At 49.8% G+C, this 13,404-nt stretch overlaps 5 protein-coding genes across 5 annotated transcripts; 2 read left to right on the forward strand and 3 right to left on the reverse strand.

Moving 5' to 3' along the window:
* Window positions 1–2,321: 2,321 nt before the first annotated feature.
* On the reverse strand, window positions 2,322–3,706 carry J4E82_004674 (uncharacterized protein; the record flags this gene model as incomplete). The annotated part of the gene is made up of 3 exons (XM_051730950.1): window positions 2,322–2,369; window positions 2,439–2,598; window positions 2,691–3,706. The coding sequence occupies 3 exons, from the start codon at window positions 3,704–3,706 to the stop codon at window positions 2,322–2,324; spliced, it is 1,224 nt and encodes a 407-aa protein (XP_051589157.1).
* A 1,308-nt stretch (window positions 3,707–5,014) lies between these two features.
* J4E82_004675 (uncharacterized protein) lies at window positions 5,015–7,180 on the forward strand (the record flags this gene model as incomplete). Its single annotated transcript, XM_051730951.1, has 5 exons — window positions 5,015–5,144; window positions 5,363–5,604; window positions 5,659–6,411; window positions 6,459–6,854; window positions 6,905–7,180. The coding sequence occupies 5 exons, from the start codon at window positions 5,015–5,017 to the stop codon at window positions 7,178–7,180; spliced, it is 1,797 nt and encodes a 598-aa protein (XP_051589158.1).
* Window positions 7,181–7,735: 555 nt separating this feature from the next.
* J4E82_004676 (uncharacterized protein) lies at window positions 7,736–9,349 on the reverse strand (the record flags this gene model as incomplete). Its single annotated transcript, XM_051730952.1, has 1 exon — window positions 7,736–9,349. The coding sequence occupies one exon, from the start codon at window positions 9,347–9,349 to the stop codon at window positions 7,736–7,738; it is 1,614 nt and encodes a 537-aa protein (XP_051589159.1).
* A 569-nt stretch (window positions 9,350–9,918) lies between these two features.
* On the forward strand, window positions 9,919–11,247 carry J4E82_004677 (uncharacterized protein; the record flags this gene model as incomplete). The annotated part of the gene is made up of 4 exons (XM_051730953.1): window positions 9,919–10,370; window positions 10,435–10,591; window positions 10,641–11,065; window positions 11,127–11,247. 4 exons carry the CDS (start codon window positions 9,919–9,921, stop codon window positions 11,245–11,247), a joined length of 1,155 nt encoding a protein of 384 aa, XP_051589160.1.
* Window positions 11,248–11,272: 25 nt separating this feature from the next.
* On the reverse strand, window positions 11,273–13,084 carry J4E82_004678 (uncharacterized protein; the record flags this gene model as incomplete). The annotated part of the gene is made up of 3 exons (XM_051730954.1): window positions 11,273–12,411; window positions 12,465–12,705; window positions 12,764–13,084. 3 exons carry the CDS (start codon window positions 13,082–13,084, stop codon window positions 11,273–11,275), a joined length of 1,701 nt encoding a protein of 566 aa, XP_051589161.1.
* Between the last annotated feature and the right edge of the window lie 320 nt (window positions 13,085–13,404).

Consider the following 13,404-nt stretch of genomic DNA (forward strand, 5'->3'; position numbering starts at 1 on the left):
ATCTTATATCAGTCAATCCAGTCAGTTTAAGAGCTCTAAACTGAACTGACTGATAAGACGAGAGCTCTAAACTGACACTGAACTGACTGCCAAGCAATCAGTCAGTCAGTCAGTCTCATCAGTTTGGGTTGATTGTTAGCAACTCTGTCTCGTACTAACGTCGTAGCAGTCAAGGTACAGCGGTTATAGCGGGAGCTATTCCCAAGCTGTCTACTACCATTCGCGATCAGGTCAAGGGCGTCGTCCTCTTTGGTTATACTCGAAACGCCCAGAACCGTGGTGGTATTCCCAGCTACCCCAGTGATGACTTGGAAGTATACTGTGCTACAGGCGACCTAGTTTGCGTCGGAACGCTGACAATCACTGCCGCGCACTTCTCTTACGCGGATGAGGCTGCTGGGCCTGCTCCAAGGTTTCTGCAAAGCAAGATTGATGGAAACTGAAGTTCTGATGAATTGAAACTAGAAGAGTTAGACGGGAGAAAATGAGCGATTATTCGCGAACCTTTCGGATGATAGTAGATTGATTGGTTGGAGATTGACCAATAAGAGAATTGCCACTGATACAGATTTGTGATTGGCTGAGCACCACAATCCCTTGACAATAGTCAATGCCCTCCAACCGACGAACCTCATCTTCAGGAGCTCAATAACACCATCTCATGAACACTTTATTTGATTGATCGTCAGGCATTCGGACTAGACCCATGTGCGTTATGCTATTTATCAGACAGCCTCGTTGATTTGTACTCAGAAGTGGCGAGCCACCAACACCTACCAAGGCACCGCAAGCCGAACAACCCCCAACCGAAGGGAATGCCTTTCTTTCGTGAAAATTCGCAAACATAATCACAAATGCAAGACTAGGAGTAATAATGGCTTGAGGCGATTCGATTTTCGACTTCAAATCCGAGGTTGATGCGGAATGATGGTTTGAAGCGATGAGAATCTATACCTAGCACTCGTACGCACAACGAGATGATCTCCTCGAGACATGTACAGGTTGTATTCAGGATTGAACCACATGCGATAGACATATGTCTTCGAACTAGACATGCAAGTACATGATCTTCCGAGTAGCAGGCGATCATAACTCTCGAAGATTAGACTCTCAAGTGGAATGACGTACAGGAGGCTTGGTAGTGACTTGATGGTTGCCATTCACTCGATGTAGTAGTACTAAAAGATGGAGGAAATCAGAAACGCGTTCTTGTACGAGATAGGTTGTATGTGCGCCGACGTTGACCCGAACACTTTTCGCAAGGATGCAGGCAAACGACAATTCTTGACCAAGCCGATCACATGAACGTCCTCTGTTGACCGCCAGGTCTTGTCATTCATGGCTTATTCCTTGACCCCCCAAGAAGCTACTGCATCAGTCTATACAAATTTTCTTAATCATTGGAGACCTCACAAACTCCGAATTTCAGTCTATACGTGTTACTGAATCCTTCGCTGCTTCTATCGGTGTAAGTCTTCTTGCCGCTCGCTCTCCATTTTCCAATTCCGGCGATGGTAACACTTGTGCGTTGTAGATCTGCAAGGATTTGGGCTGCCCTATCTGGGGCTATCTAGACTCCACGTGCGAGCTTTGCGTTCCAGTATCGTCATCAAAGCAATCTCACATGTGAACCGCCACTATCAAGTGGATATCTCGGCATATGTTCCCATTTCAAATACAATGCCAGAGACGTGGTGCCAAGAATGCTGTCTTGTTTTGTTTTGTGGATGGTGGTGGTGGCTAAGCCTTTGCATGATGACTGCGTAAAAGGCAGCCAAGGATCATAGCCAAACGGAAAGTTTTCGTTGGATCTCAATAGCGGGATTCAAGGCCGCACTCATGTGGATGCTGACCATTGGGCATCTAACATCTCGTCTATCTCGTCCTTCCGTATTGAATGACTACGAGTCGGCTGTGCATCTAGACAGGATACTGTCGAACGGTGCTAGAAAGGCTATGTAGTAGTCCGGGAATATAAATCAAGTTGAATGATTGGAGGTTAGCGAACAGGGCGTATCAGCTTACGATAAGCCTTGTAGAGTTACTGGTAAGACGTCAATGTGCATCAAATCCGTCGGCGCATCGGTACCATCAGCTAAAGATCGATCTTCGAGCCTGAAAGAAACAGCACAATTCAATAGAACATAATATCGAGTTTTTGTTGTTTGTGGAACTGCGGTGGGTGCCGAGTAGCTTCCATAGGCTGAGAGCCAGCCTCACGCTAGATCCTACGCTAGGCGCGTCCGGCAGTGATAGTCCACAGCTGACAGCACGCATCAAAGGAAATTATTTCCGGTTACCTGGTTGGCGGTGTCTCATTATCAGATCCAGACGACCCGTATCTTGGCATCTGATTTGATAAACGAGTTCTAGGGCTGTAGAGTTCTAGAGCTATTGAGGCACCAAAAGTAATGCCACAGGAACGCAGACCTGCATACCTGCAGGTATTCCATAGCATGTTCACCCGTGCTATTACTCGGACACAAGATGGTGCTCAGTGAGACATGTACAGTTGTTTCGTATCTTGTTGCATATCTAAAATACATGAGACTGTAGAGACAACGCATGAAAGGCGCAAGTCTCAGCTCTGAGCTCGTACTATAGGATTAAGCAATTAAAATATAGGATTGCGTTGAACGCGAGAGGGGTATATCGAAAAGAAAGCGTCAAACAAATTATCCTCCTTTTACCACCGCATAACTTCTAAAAAATTGCGCAACGAGTCGGTATCTTTCCACTCCCTTTCCGAGAATTCCGGAAACTTTGGCAGGTCCAAGACCACACAACCCGTCTCAGAAAATGTGAGATGGGGTGTGTGCTTCTCCCTGATTTGTGCTTGTTGCCACGTCGTCATGACTGCATCCCAATATCGCAGCGGGTCTTCCTTCGCATGCCCAACGTGCTCACTAGTCTCAAATGGAATGTCTATAACGGGTATACCAGCGGTCTCGGTTTCTTCCACGTGTTCGGATACATCTTGCCACGCGATCAGCGTGTCGCTCTTTGAGTACAGGTAACAACGTGGTGCTGAGGGATCAAAATAGGTAGGGTCGATAATTCGTCGTCGGGTTCGGCTGATGACGTTGTTCTCGAATCCTTTGATACCAATGTATAACATCCATATACAGCCCAAGACTAGACTAGCGAATAATATGGCGATATGCCGTAAGACTGGGATTTGTGGCAGTGACTTGTTAAGCGCTTCGCATAATCGTAAGTATCGTGGATGACCCGGTGTGCTGTCTAAACATATTGCTGAAACGGGAAGTCGCATTCCGGTGAACCTGTAGTGAGCTTCTGCTAGCTCACAGGCCTTGTTACTTCCACCTTCGGAGAAGACGTGTAGTAGGATACCAGCTCCGGGCGTTTGTTCGGGCAGATATTGGTAGTTGGAAATGCATTCTATGGCCGGTCTCATGCGCCACTGTTTGCGTGCCGAGTTTCTGAAGCAGAGATCTTTCGCAGAGGTAGTGATGACCATGATACGTGTCGATGGAAAGAGGACTCGGTACTCTGCTGTATATTTGGCGATGTATCGATTTTGGGCTCCTGTCCAAGTGCACAGCAGGATGAGTGACGGTGCTGTAAGGTCGTTCGAAGAGAGACGTGGAAAGACGGATGCGGATCTCGGATCAAGCTCCCATATTGATGGAGCAATGAGTTCGAAGCCTGGGATCGTGTCGTTGTTTCCTCTGTTGTTTGCCATTATACTGAATGATAAAGTGAGCCCTGGTTCCGGAAATAGTGAGACTGCTGCCAACGGTTCGACTGATTCGAGATGTAGATTTGGAGAACGTAGTACTGTCCTCCTAGGACTTCATCCGTGCCTGTTTGTGACACGCGCTTATGTATAACCATGTTGAGGCTTCACATGCCCTTACTACAATTTCAAACTCTAAATAAAGCAACGAGGCTGGTGGTTACGCCATGCCGCATGAATGGCATCGTGATGCTACACGTCAGAAGCAAGCTGACAATCTGCGATCGGGTCCGCGCCGATTTCCTTTGCAAAGCTTAGGGGTGCTGAACGCAAATGTTTTCGTACTATCGATTGACGTCGCATTGAATTTCATCCAGGTCGCTTGCCTTCTCCTATTCAGGGGAGGGTCAGTGAGCGGCTGCAGCAGTTGACCAAAGCCTCAAAGGAGACAGAATGCGTGCCCTCCGACTTGCGACGGAGAATGCGCAGCCACGGTTCCCTTGCCGGCGCCGTTGCATGCGTTGGGACGGCTCTCCAATACTAAAAAGCCCCTAGGCGAGTGTTCAGGAGCGTTTGATGTCTGTGAGGCTTATGCAACCCTTTCAGAGTGCTGGCGCGGTCACCATGTGCTTTTGGCATGCAAGCCACATTTTGGGTTGCACGAAACATGGTCGTCTGGTGGTGTGGAGCCGCACCCCCGTGGCGCGGATCGCAAGCCGAAGCTAGCTATAGTGCCAAGATCGAGCGCTATGATTGGCCAATTTGACGCGTAAGGCTGATACTGCCAGCTGATAACGTAGAAGGCGGTTTCCGTGTATGCAGATTACATTAGCTGTCCTGATGTCACCCGAGCCGTTTTAGCGGTTATTTTTGTATACATTGGCCTCGATTCAACCAAGAGCAGGTGGTGATCTAAATGCCAGATGCAGCTGATCGGTGACAACAATCCTCAGATCAACAAACGCAACCAAGTTGAGATGCGCCACGGCTACCTTAACCGAGTGCAGTTGCTTTTCTTTGCGGATAGCTAGGATAGCTTAGCCAAGTGCGCGCTCGTTCTTTGTATGAAACGGTCAATGCCCTAAGCAGCAACCTCAATCCACGGGATCTATAACTTTCGGGATGAGCCTCATCCGTAGAAGAAGGGGGGCGTTCGCCGTACTTCAATCCGTCAGCTGAAGGTCAATGTCGGTAGCTAGGTCGACACACACACCGCTGTTGTCTAATTAGCTCCGACGATACTGTTGTACCCATCCTGTCTCCACGCCAAGCATTCCTTTGACCAGTACTCGCTCGTTCATCTCGCCCCCAAGGATGATCAGGACAGTCACAACCCATCACAATGAGGCCGACAAGAATTGGGAGTCATTATGCAGTACTCCTACCGATGAATACAGCGAGCAGCCCAGTGCATTTGGATACAGCCCCACCGGCTTTACTAGAGGTAAGCATGTCTTACATCCATGCCACGCAGTCCAGCCGCATGTCACAGTAACATATCCTGTACAGCTATGTTATGCGGACCGTATAACCGAAGCGATGTTGGCTGAAATCAGTGGCCATAAATTTGGAGTTTACCTGTGTCCAGTTCTTAGCAGCTTTGGCATATATTTCACAGAGAGCGTAAACTTACAACAGAGTCCTCTACTAATTGTGCAATAGATGTTGACAGCGGATCAGACTCGCTCGAAAAGCCTGCATTCTCGTACAACACGCGTCCAGTACCTGGCAACACATTCTTGGTAGCTGGCAATATGTCTGAAAGCAACATCGAAGCGAAGGGCGAGATGCAGACGCCTGATATGTGGAAACCGCAAAAGAAAGAGCTGCTCATCATGGTCAGCTTGAGCTTCATATCGTTGATGGTGGCGCTGGATGCTACAATCCTGGTCACGGTATTACCTGTCAGTTGAAAACTCTATCCTTCTCCCTTTTCAAGATGTGCTAATAATGTATAGGTAATTGCCCAGAAGCTGAACGGTACCGCTGCTGAAGCTTTCTGGACAGGAACGTCGTATCTACTCACCTCGGCCATCTTTCAACCAGTCATTGCATCAGTCTCCGCTGTCTTTGGTCGTCAACAACTTCTCATCACCTCGCTACTTTTCTTCACGACAGGTACCATCCTATGTTCCGTCGCGGACAACTTCACTACGTTGCTCGGAGGGAGATGCATCCAAGGAATCGGCGGCGGCGGAATCATAACGTTGACGCAAGTTATCTTTTGCGACATTGTTCCCTTGAGACAGCGCCCGAAGTACTTCTCCATGGTTCTTGGTTGCTGGAGTATTGGATCGATCGTCGGTCCAGTAGTTGGTGGTAAACTTGTCGAAAGCACCACTTGGCGATGGGCATTTCACATCAATTACCCGTTTTGTGGAATCGGCTTCATTGTAGCAATCTTCTTCGTCCACCTCGATGCAACGTCGAAGCTCACGTTTCAGGAGAAACTCAAGCGAGTTGACTGGCTGGGTGCGATGCTCTTCATTGGCAGCATGACAAGCTTGCTCATTGGAATATCTTGGGGCGGTATTCAACATCCGTGGGACTCAGCTGCAACACTTGCGCCCATCATTGCGGGACTGGTAGGGATTGCTCTGTTCTTCTTATGGCAGGTTTACAGGAAGGAGCACACCCTGTTGCCGCTGGCAGTTTTTGGCAGCTGGAGCGCGATTGCCGCTTTCTACAACTCGCTGATCAACGGCCTGCTCGTAAGTTCATATCTAATTGTTACCCAGACACATACTGACGTATCAAGCTCTTCACCACCTTATACTACTGGCCGTTTTACGACATGAGTGTTCGGGGCAGATATCCAACTCAAGCAGGTGTTGATATGCTGCCTGTCTGCCTCCTCACAGTGCCTAGTTCTGTCGCAGTTTCAGTTTTGACGTCGCGCCTAGGACGATTTCGATGGGCAATCTGGGGTGGTTGGGTCATCACTACGCTTGCTTGCGGATTGCAAATCCTTCTCGATGTGGATTCGACAACTGTGATTACCTCAGTGTTCCTTGCCGTCCTTGGTATTGGCATGGGCATGGTACTTACAAGCCTCAATGTTGGCATCCAGGCTATTTCCAAGCCGGAAGACGCGGCGATGGCCGCAAGTATGTACGGCTTTCTCCGAAGTCTAGGAATGCCGCTCGGTGTTGCCGTAAGTTCAGCCGTCAGCTGACTCCCCTACACGATGCTGACTCATCCAAGCTCGCAGGAACCATTTTCTCGAACTCAATGTCAGACAAACTTTCTGAGCTTGGTCTGCCTACATCGATCGCTCACGACTCCGAGCAATATATCTTCGTCCTACGTACTATGGCCGATTCTCCCCAGAAGAGTGCCATCTTATCGTCGTATATGAAAGGTTTCGATTCGGTCTTCATCATGACCACAGCTGTTTCCGCTAGCGCCCTAGTCGTCAGCTTGATCATTAGAAAGTACAGTATGGATAAGATTCTTCTCGCGCAATTTTCCGCGCGATGAGTCGCGATCAGGTATTGGAATACTGTTTCTGGTGGTATCGAAAAGTAATTTTGTTTTCAATTCTCTTCTGCAAGGAGGCACGAGCTCGCAAAGGCCCACTTGGGGTAGCTCGTTGCGTATAGGGGCTATACGGCGTTGGTTGAGCAAGCCCGACGATGCCGCGCATTCTCAGCGTGTCCGTTTAGAGCTAGGTCGGTCTTGCTACAGGTAGGAAATTCTGTTTCCGTGGGTGGCGCAATGGTGTTTGTTCTGATTGCGAGCGAAAGCTATGCAACATACATAAGGTTCGATGTATAAAGTCTACAAACATCTTACATACAGCTTGTATATAGAGGATACATGCCTCACGAGTAGCTGCTGAGGACCAATCAGTGATACCCTCGTATTGAAGGATAAAATTGACGCAAAAACACATGACAGAGGGGACTTGTCTTCCGTGTACGCTTGTTCGGAGAGACGTGGTTTTGGTAGATCTACTGTTATCCATACACCTGAAACATATCTGTCAAAGTCAATATTTGAACATAGAATCCTCTACCTACTCTCATCTATTGGCTACCGCTTCGTTATTGTCTTTTGCTCCTTTGCGTCATCCCTCATCTCCTGCTTGATCCTGCTGATTGTGCCAGCACCGCCATAGATCATGGCAGTATATACCTGTGCCACACTCGCTCCAGCATCGAGAATCTCTCTTGCTTGGCGTCCGTTTGTGATGCCGCCCGTGGCGAATATGACCTTGCGTGGTGCGTTTGGTGCAGGTGCAGTCTTGGGTGTAGAATGGAGGGTCATGGTAGGTGCCGATTCAGAAAGGTCGTCGACGTTGGAGGAGAGGTCTGTTGGGGCCGGTTGGTCAAGGTCGAGCGTTGGCTTGGTCATTGAGGAACCGGTAGAGGTGGATGAGGCGTCAGATGGCGGTGCGACATGCTTGGGGCCTTCGTCGAGTGCTTTTCTGTACCTGCTGACCAGGGCAAGTGTGCGCTCGAAGGTTTGTGGTCCCGAGTATCCGCCTTGCTCGAGAAGCAGCTTTGCCTCTGATTCAGGAAGCAAGTAGCCCTTGGGCAGGGGGTCTGGTCGCTTCTTCGTTGTGTTACCAACGATGACGCCGTCGACACCCGAGTCCCAGACGGCCTCGCAGATGCCAGATACCTGCTCTTCTGTGTCCTCATCTGGGCTGACTTTCACCATGACAACAGGCTTTGTCTTGCGATCGATTTTCTTGACTGCTCCTACAACTCCAGAGAGTAGTCGTGTCAAGGGCTCGACGTTCTGGAGAGTGCGAAGGCCGGGCGTGTTAGGTGAGGAGACATTGACGACGAGAATATCAGCGTACTTTCCGACATGGCCCACGGCAGTCGCGTAGTCGCGCACTACAGCATCGATATCGTTTTCGGAGGTCGTCTTGTTCTTCGCAACCTGGACAGCCATGAGACGTCCCTTGAGCAGCGAACCAGGTGGAACACCGGCTTCGCCGTCGAGGACCCGGCGCTCTGCGTCGTCATCTAGTCCAAGCCCGGCGTGGTAGGCAAACTCCCTGACACGTTGTCGTAACCTCGAAGCAACCAGCTCGGCGCCTTCGGAATTGAATCCATAGCGGTTGATGAGCGCGTTCTGGCTGGGGATCCTGAAGACGCGTGGTTTTGGGTTGCCTTCTTGCGGCAGTAGTGTAACAGCGCCGACCTCTACTACTCCCGCTCCAAGTTCGAATAGCGGTGTTGGTACCTCGGCGCCCTTGTCGATGCCGGCAGATGTTCCAATCGGGTTGTTCAGTGTGTGTCCAAAGACCTCGACAGCCAGATCGCCCCGTGAATCAGCCACGCCACGTTCTCTGGGGTTCAAGCCGAAGCTATGCAGCACCTTGAGCATGTGCGTTCCAGCGTGGTGCGCCTCCTCTCCATCTGGGTATATCAGGCGTAGTGCTGGCACAACGAGCCATTCGTGGATGCTTGCGCGCGTGTCGGTGGCGTATAGGTAGCCAAACGTACCACCGAGCGCCAGAAGGGTACCGTACACGAGGTTCTTGGTGCGAGTGCCCGTCGATCGAACGTTGGTCGCGGCCTCGGTGGCTGTCGTGACACGTCTTGTGGGGTGCTGCAACGCGCGGTGAGAGGGGCGGCAGCGTGGTATCGAGGGCCGCACGCGCAAGGCACGGATGTGGGCGGCGGTGTTCATGGTAAAGAGCGTAATAGGCAGCCCATGCGACGCTCAATGGCTGCGCAATCGCCTTGTCGAGATGAAGATGCCGAGTTGGACCCGTCAAAGGAAGTTCGGAAACCACCAATGACGTGGGCTTGGCAACCACCCATATCTTCTCCTTCCAAGACCATCTCGTCACATGGCCACTTTGCTACCAATTTCTCTTGAAGCAGTCACTCGTTCCCCACAGCATCACCCTGGCCTCCTCATCTATTAGATTACCCGTAGCTCAAGAGCCGAACAAGACCCGGTGGTGTTACACCTACTCATATGGAGAAACTACGACTCTCAAGAATATTGCACCGATCGCATTTCCCAAACCGTGTGTAAAGACTAGTCAGTTCACTGCAGGCGTATAGACGTTAAACCATGATCCTACGTGCTTGCGGGGAGCCATGGTCCCACAAAACAAGCATTCATAAAGCTTGACCATCTTAGCTATTCTCCTCTGCTCTTTGACATACAGGAATCTCTCTAAAATTGACAGAATGCTTCAGCTCAAATTTCTCCATCTATGTTTTCTTATCGTCCCAGCGCTGGCTGGGATGACCAAAACTGGCTCCCTTTGTACAGTTACCCCGTCCGGTTCCAAGGATGATAGTCCTTACATGATGGACGCCTTCAAGCAATGCGGACAAAACGGTCAGATCGAAGTCACAAAAGGTGACTATACCATCGCCAAAGTAATGGACGTCTTGAACCTGAAGAACTGCGACATCTCTATTCGCGGCAAACTGACCTGGAGCGATGATATTCAATATTGGGTCAAGAATAGTGTAGGCGTGACGTATGCTCAGCGAAGTACAGCGTTCCGCCTAGGGGGCGAGAACTTCACTCTACAGGGACACGGCGAAGCGCTTTTCTTTGGCAACGGGCAGAAGTGGTATGACGCAAATCGTGATGGAAGCAATATGGCTGGTCGGCCGATCAGCTTGACACTCTGGCAAGCGAAGAATGTATGGATTGATGGAATCACTTGGAGACAGTCACAATTCTGGTACGTTTGCAACAAGATAGCAACAAGTACCATTCTGCACATGAACATATTGCTGACAGAGCAGGCACACGTTTGTCGCCTACTCGCAGAACGTCACCATGACAAACCTCGACATGAACGCCACTTCGTCTTCACAATGGGGCACTGTCAACACCGATGGCTTCGATAGCTGGAACTCACAAGACATAGTGCTCAAAAATTGGGTTGTGACATGCGGCGATGTAAGCCTTGATGCTCCTCTCCTCCGTTGTAGTTCTAATATCTCCAAAGGATTGCATATCGGTCAAAGGTAACAGCAAGAACATTTACGTCAAAAACGCAACCTGTTACGAGTCCGGTGCCATGGTCATCGGATCAATGGGAAACCCTACTAACGTTCCTGAGACGGTTGACAATGTACTTTTCGAAGACATTACTGCAATTCATAGTTCCAACGCAGCTTGGATCAAGACGTATCCCGGTCAAGGCCATGTCAAAAACGTCACCTTCCGTAATATCAAGTTTCAAGACGTTAATCAACCCATCTACGTCTCGCCTTGTATTTACAGTTACCAAAACTGCGACTCGAGTCGGTTAAAGATTAGCGACATTACGTGGGAGAACATCACAGGCACTTCAAGATACAACGTGGCTGCAGCGATTTATTGCAGTCGCGGAGTACCTTGCACGGGTCTGAAGTTTAAGAACATTGATATGTAAGTGTGCCTGTACGAACTGCATATGAGACATACACTGACGTGGTACGCCCACATCTAGCAAGCCTAAGAATGGAGGCACTGCGAAGATACTGTGTTCAAACATGAACAGCGACAGTGGATTGGCATGTACTGGTACGTGTCCAGCGGGATGGAAGCAGCAGTTGAGCGGAAACGCGTAAGAATAGATTAGCATACTCGGAGCGCTTAGCTACTACCTGCATACAAAGCATCCAACTCCTTTTCATACATTTCCAACAAAGCCTTCTTCTGCACTGTCCCTTTAGCCGTCTTTGGGAACGGTTCTTCCACGACTAGTATCATCTCTCTGCCCACGCGTGCATACACAGGCGAGTCTTTGTTTACATCTTCCACCACACTCCAGATATCACTCACCTGCACGCCATCTTCCAGCCTCATAATCAATGAAGCTACCGGCCTCCTTGTACCCACCATCACCACCTCCGCGACACCAGAGTGGCTCGCAATTCTCTGTTCCGCCGCCGTTGGAAAGAACTTTTCATTCGTGAGAAAAACCAGAAGATCATCCGCACGGCCATAGTGTTTCCATTGCTCTGGGTTTCGGGGATGTTGCGTGAACAAATCCCCGAGTCGTCGCTCTTTTGCATCTGGGAAGATTGAGAAGATGGGTTGGACATAGCCATCATGCTCTGTTCCATTATTCCGGATCATAACGGCTTCGTATAGTGTGGTGCCGTCTGTAGATGTGGAAACAGGGTCAAACCGGATATTGGAGGCTGGGTGGAAGGTGGTGTACTCCCAATATGCGGTTTGCGATAGATCAGTACCGCTTGGACGAATAGTGGGCCAGATACTAAGTTCCGTTGACGCCATGGAGTTCAAAATGGACATTTGCGCTGCCACGGATTCTCCTGCGGCTCGACTCACGCTACCGCCACCCCAACCTACTTGTCGTGTTCTCTGGCTTATCCTACGTATGGCCTCTGGACTCTTGCCCAGATACTCGAACAAGGGAGGCACTAGTGCCACACAGTCTGTCGCCACGCCTCCGTCTCGTGCGGCAATAACGTCTAGCGCCTTCAGAGCGCCTTCCACGCCCGCTTCGGGCGTCGTCCATGTTGGTGGATAGATTACCGTCCCACCGATTGTCAGGGGAAACAGGACCATTCCGATCACGCCACTAGCATGAAATGGAGGGAAAAGGAGCATTATTCGCCTGCCTCTCCCTTCTTTCCTACTGTAAAGAAGCTCTTCCTGCAGGTCATAGCCTGGGGGTGCGTCAAGGTTCATGCTTCGTCCTGCGCTGTTTGCCCACTCATGGGTCCAGAGTATGGGTTTCGGGAAGCCGGTCGTACCAGATGTATCTGAAATGTGGGGTTAGGATCTGGAAGATCAGGACGACAACGTGTATACGTACGAAGGCAGATCAATGGTTCTTTGCTATGCTCTTGAAACGTCTTGTTGTATGGATATGGTTCTGCGGCCGACTTGAGAAGCTGCTCTACACCTGGTATCTGGAGTGTCTTCATGGATCTCTTCGATAGGACTCCTTCTACGACTGGTATTGGTACCTCCGGTGTTAGCATGACTTCCGCATCCACGCTCTCTATCAGTTTCACCAGTGCTTCAGCTCCATAACGTGGCGAAGGGAAGAGCATCTTTTGTCATGGTCAGTTGAGTCCACTCCCTAGTCTTCAACGTTCAAGGGAAGCCTACCTTGTAACCTGCAATCACACTTCCTAGGCAAAGCACTGCATAACGTATATCATTCGGCCCCATGTACACCAACGTCTGTTCACCAGTCTTCTCTTCTTCGCTCAACTTCCCGACATTTTCTTCGATCCACCATGCTATTGCATGAACGGCATTGGCTACTTCGGCGAAAGCGATTTTACGATACCCGTCTTCAATCCTGTTCGGGTCGTTGGGGAATTCTACGTATGTAGCGGAAGGGTTCTGAGCCGCAAGCCTAAATAACGTATGCGGAAGGAGTTCATTGATAGGCGGCGACCAAGGAGTAAGGCGTGGTGCATTCATGATGAGTTGTTGGAGTATCAGAAGAGACAAAACCGGAGAAGGATACAGTAAAACTATATGATGGGCAGGATAGAAGGTCTTGGATACCTGGGCTCACATCATATAATCTTACCCCATCATTCCACGTCTGACACTAGTCGCAACATTGTATAACACCTGCATGTATGACCGCGTAACCGCGATGACTTTGTTGCCTAACAAGGCTTTCCTAGGATACGTGGTGAAGCTTCGGCTTCTCGACTTGGGTTAGATCTCAATCTAGTATAGCTATGGTGACCACTCGGAACATCTCCCTAGACTTCACTCCGCTCACTACAGAC

The sequence above is a fragment of the Alternaria postmessia genome (assembly GCF_024291825.1).
Source record: "Alternaria postmessia strain BMP 2775 chromosome Unknown scaffold_23, whole genome shotgun sequence".
In the NCBI taxonomy this organism is placed as follows: Eukaryota; Fungi; Ascomycota; class Dothideomycetes; order Pleosporales; family Pleosporaceae; genus Alternaria; species Alternaria postmessia.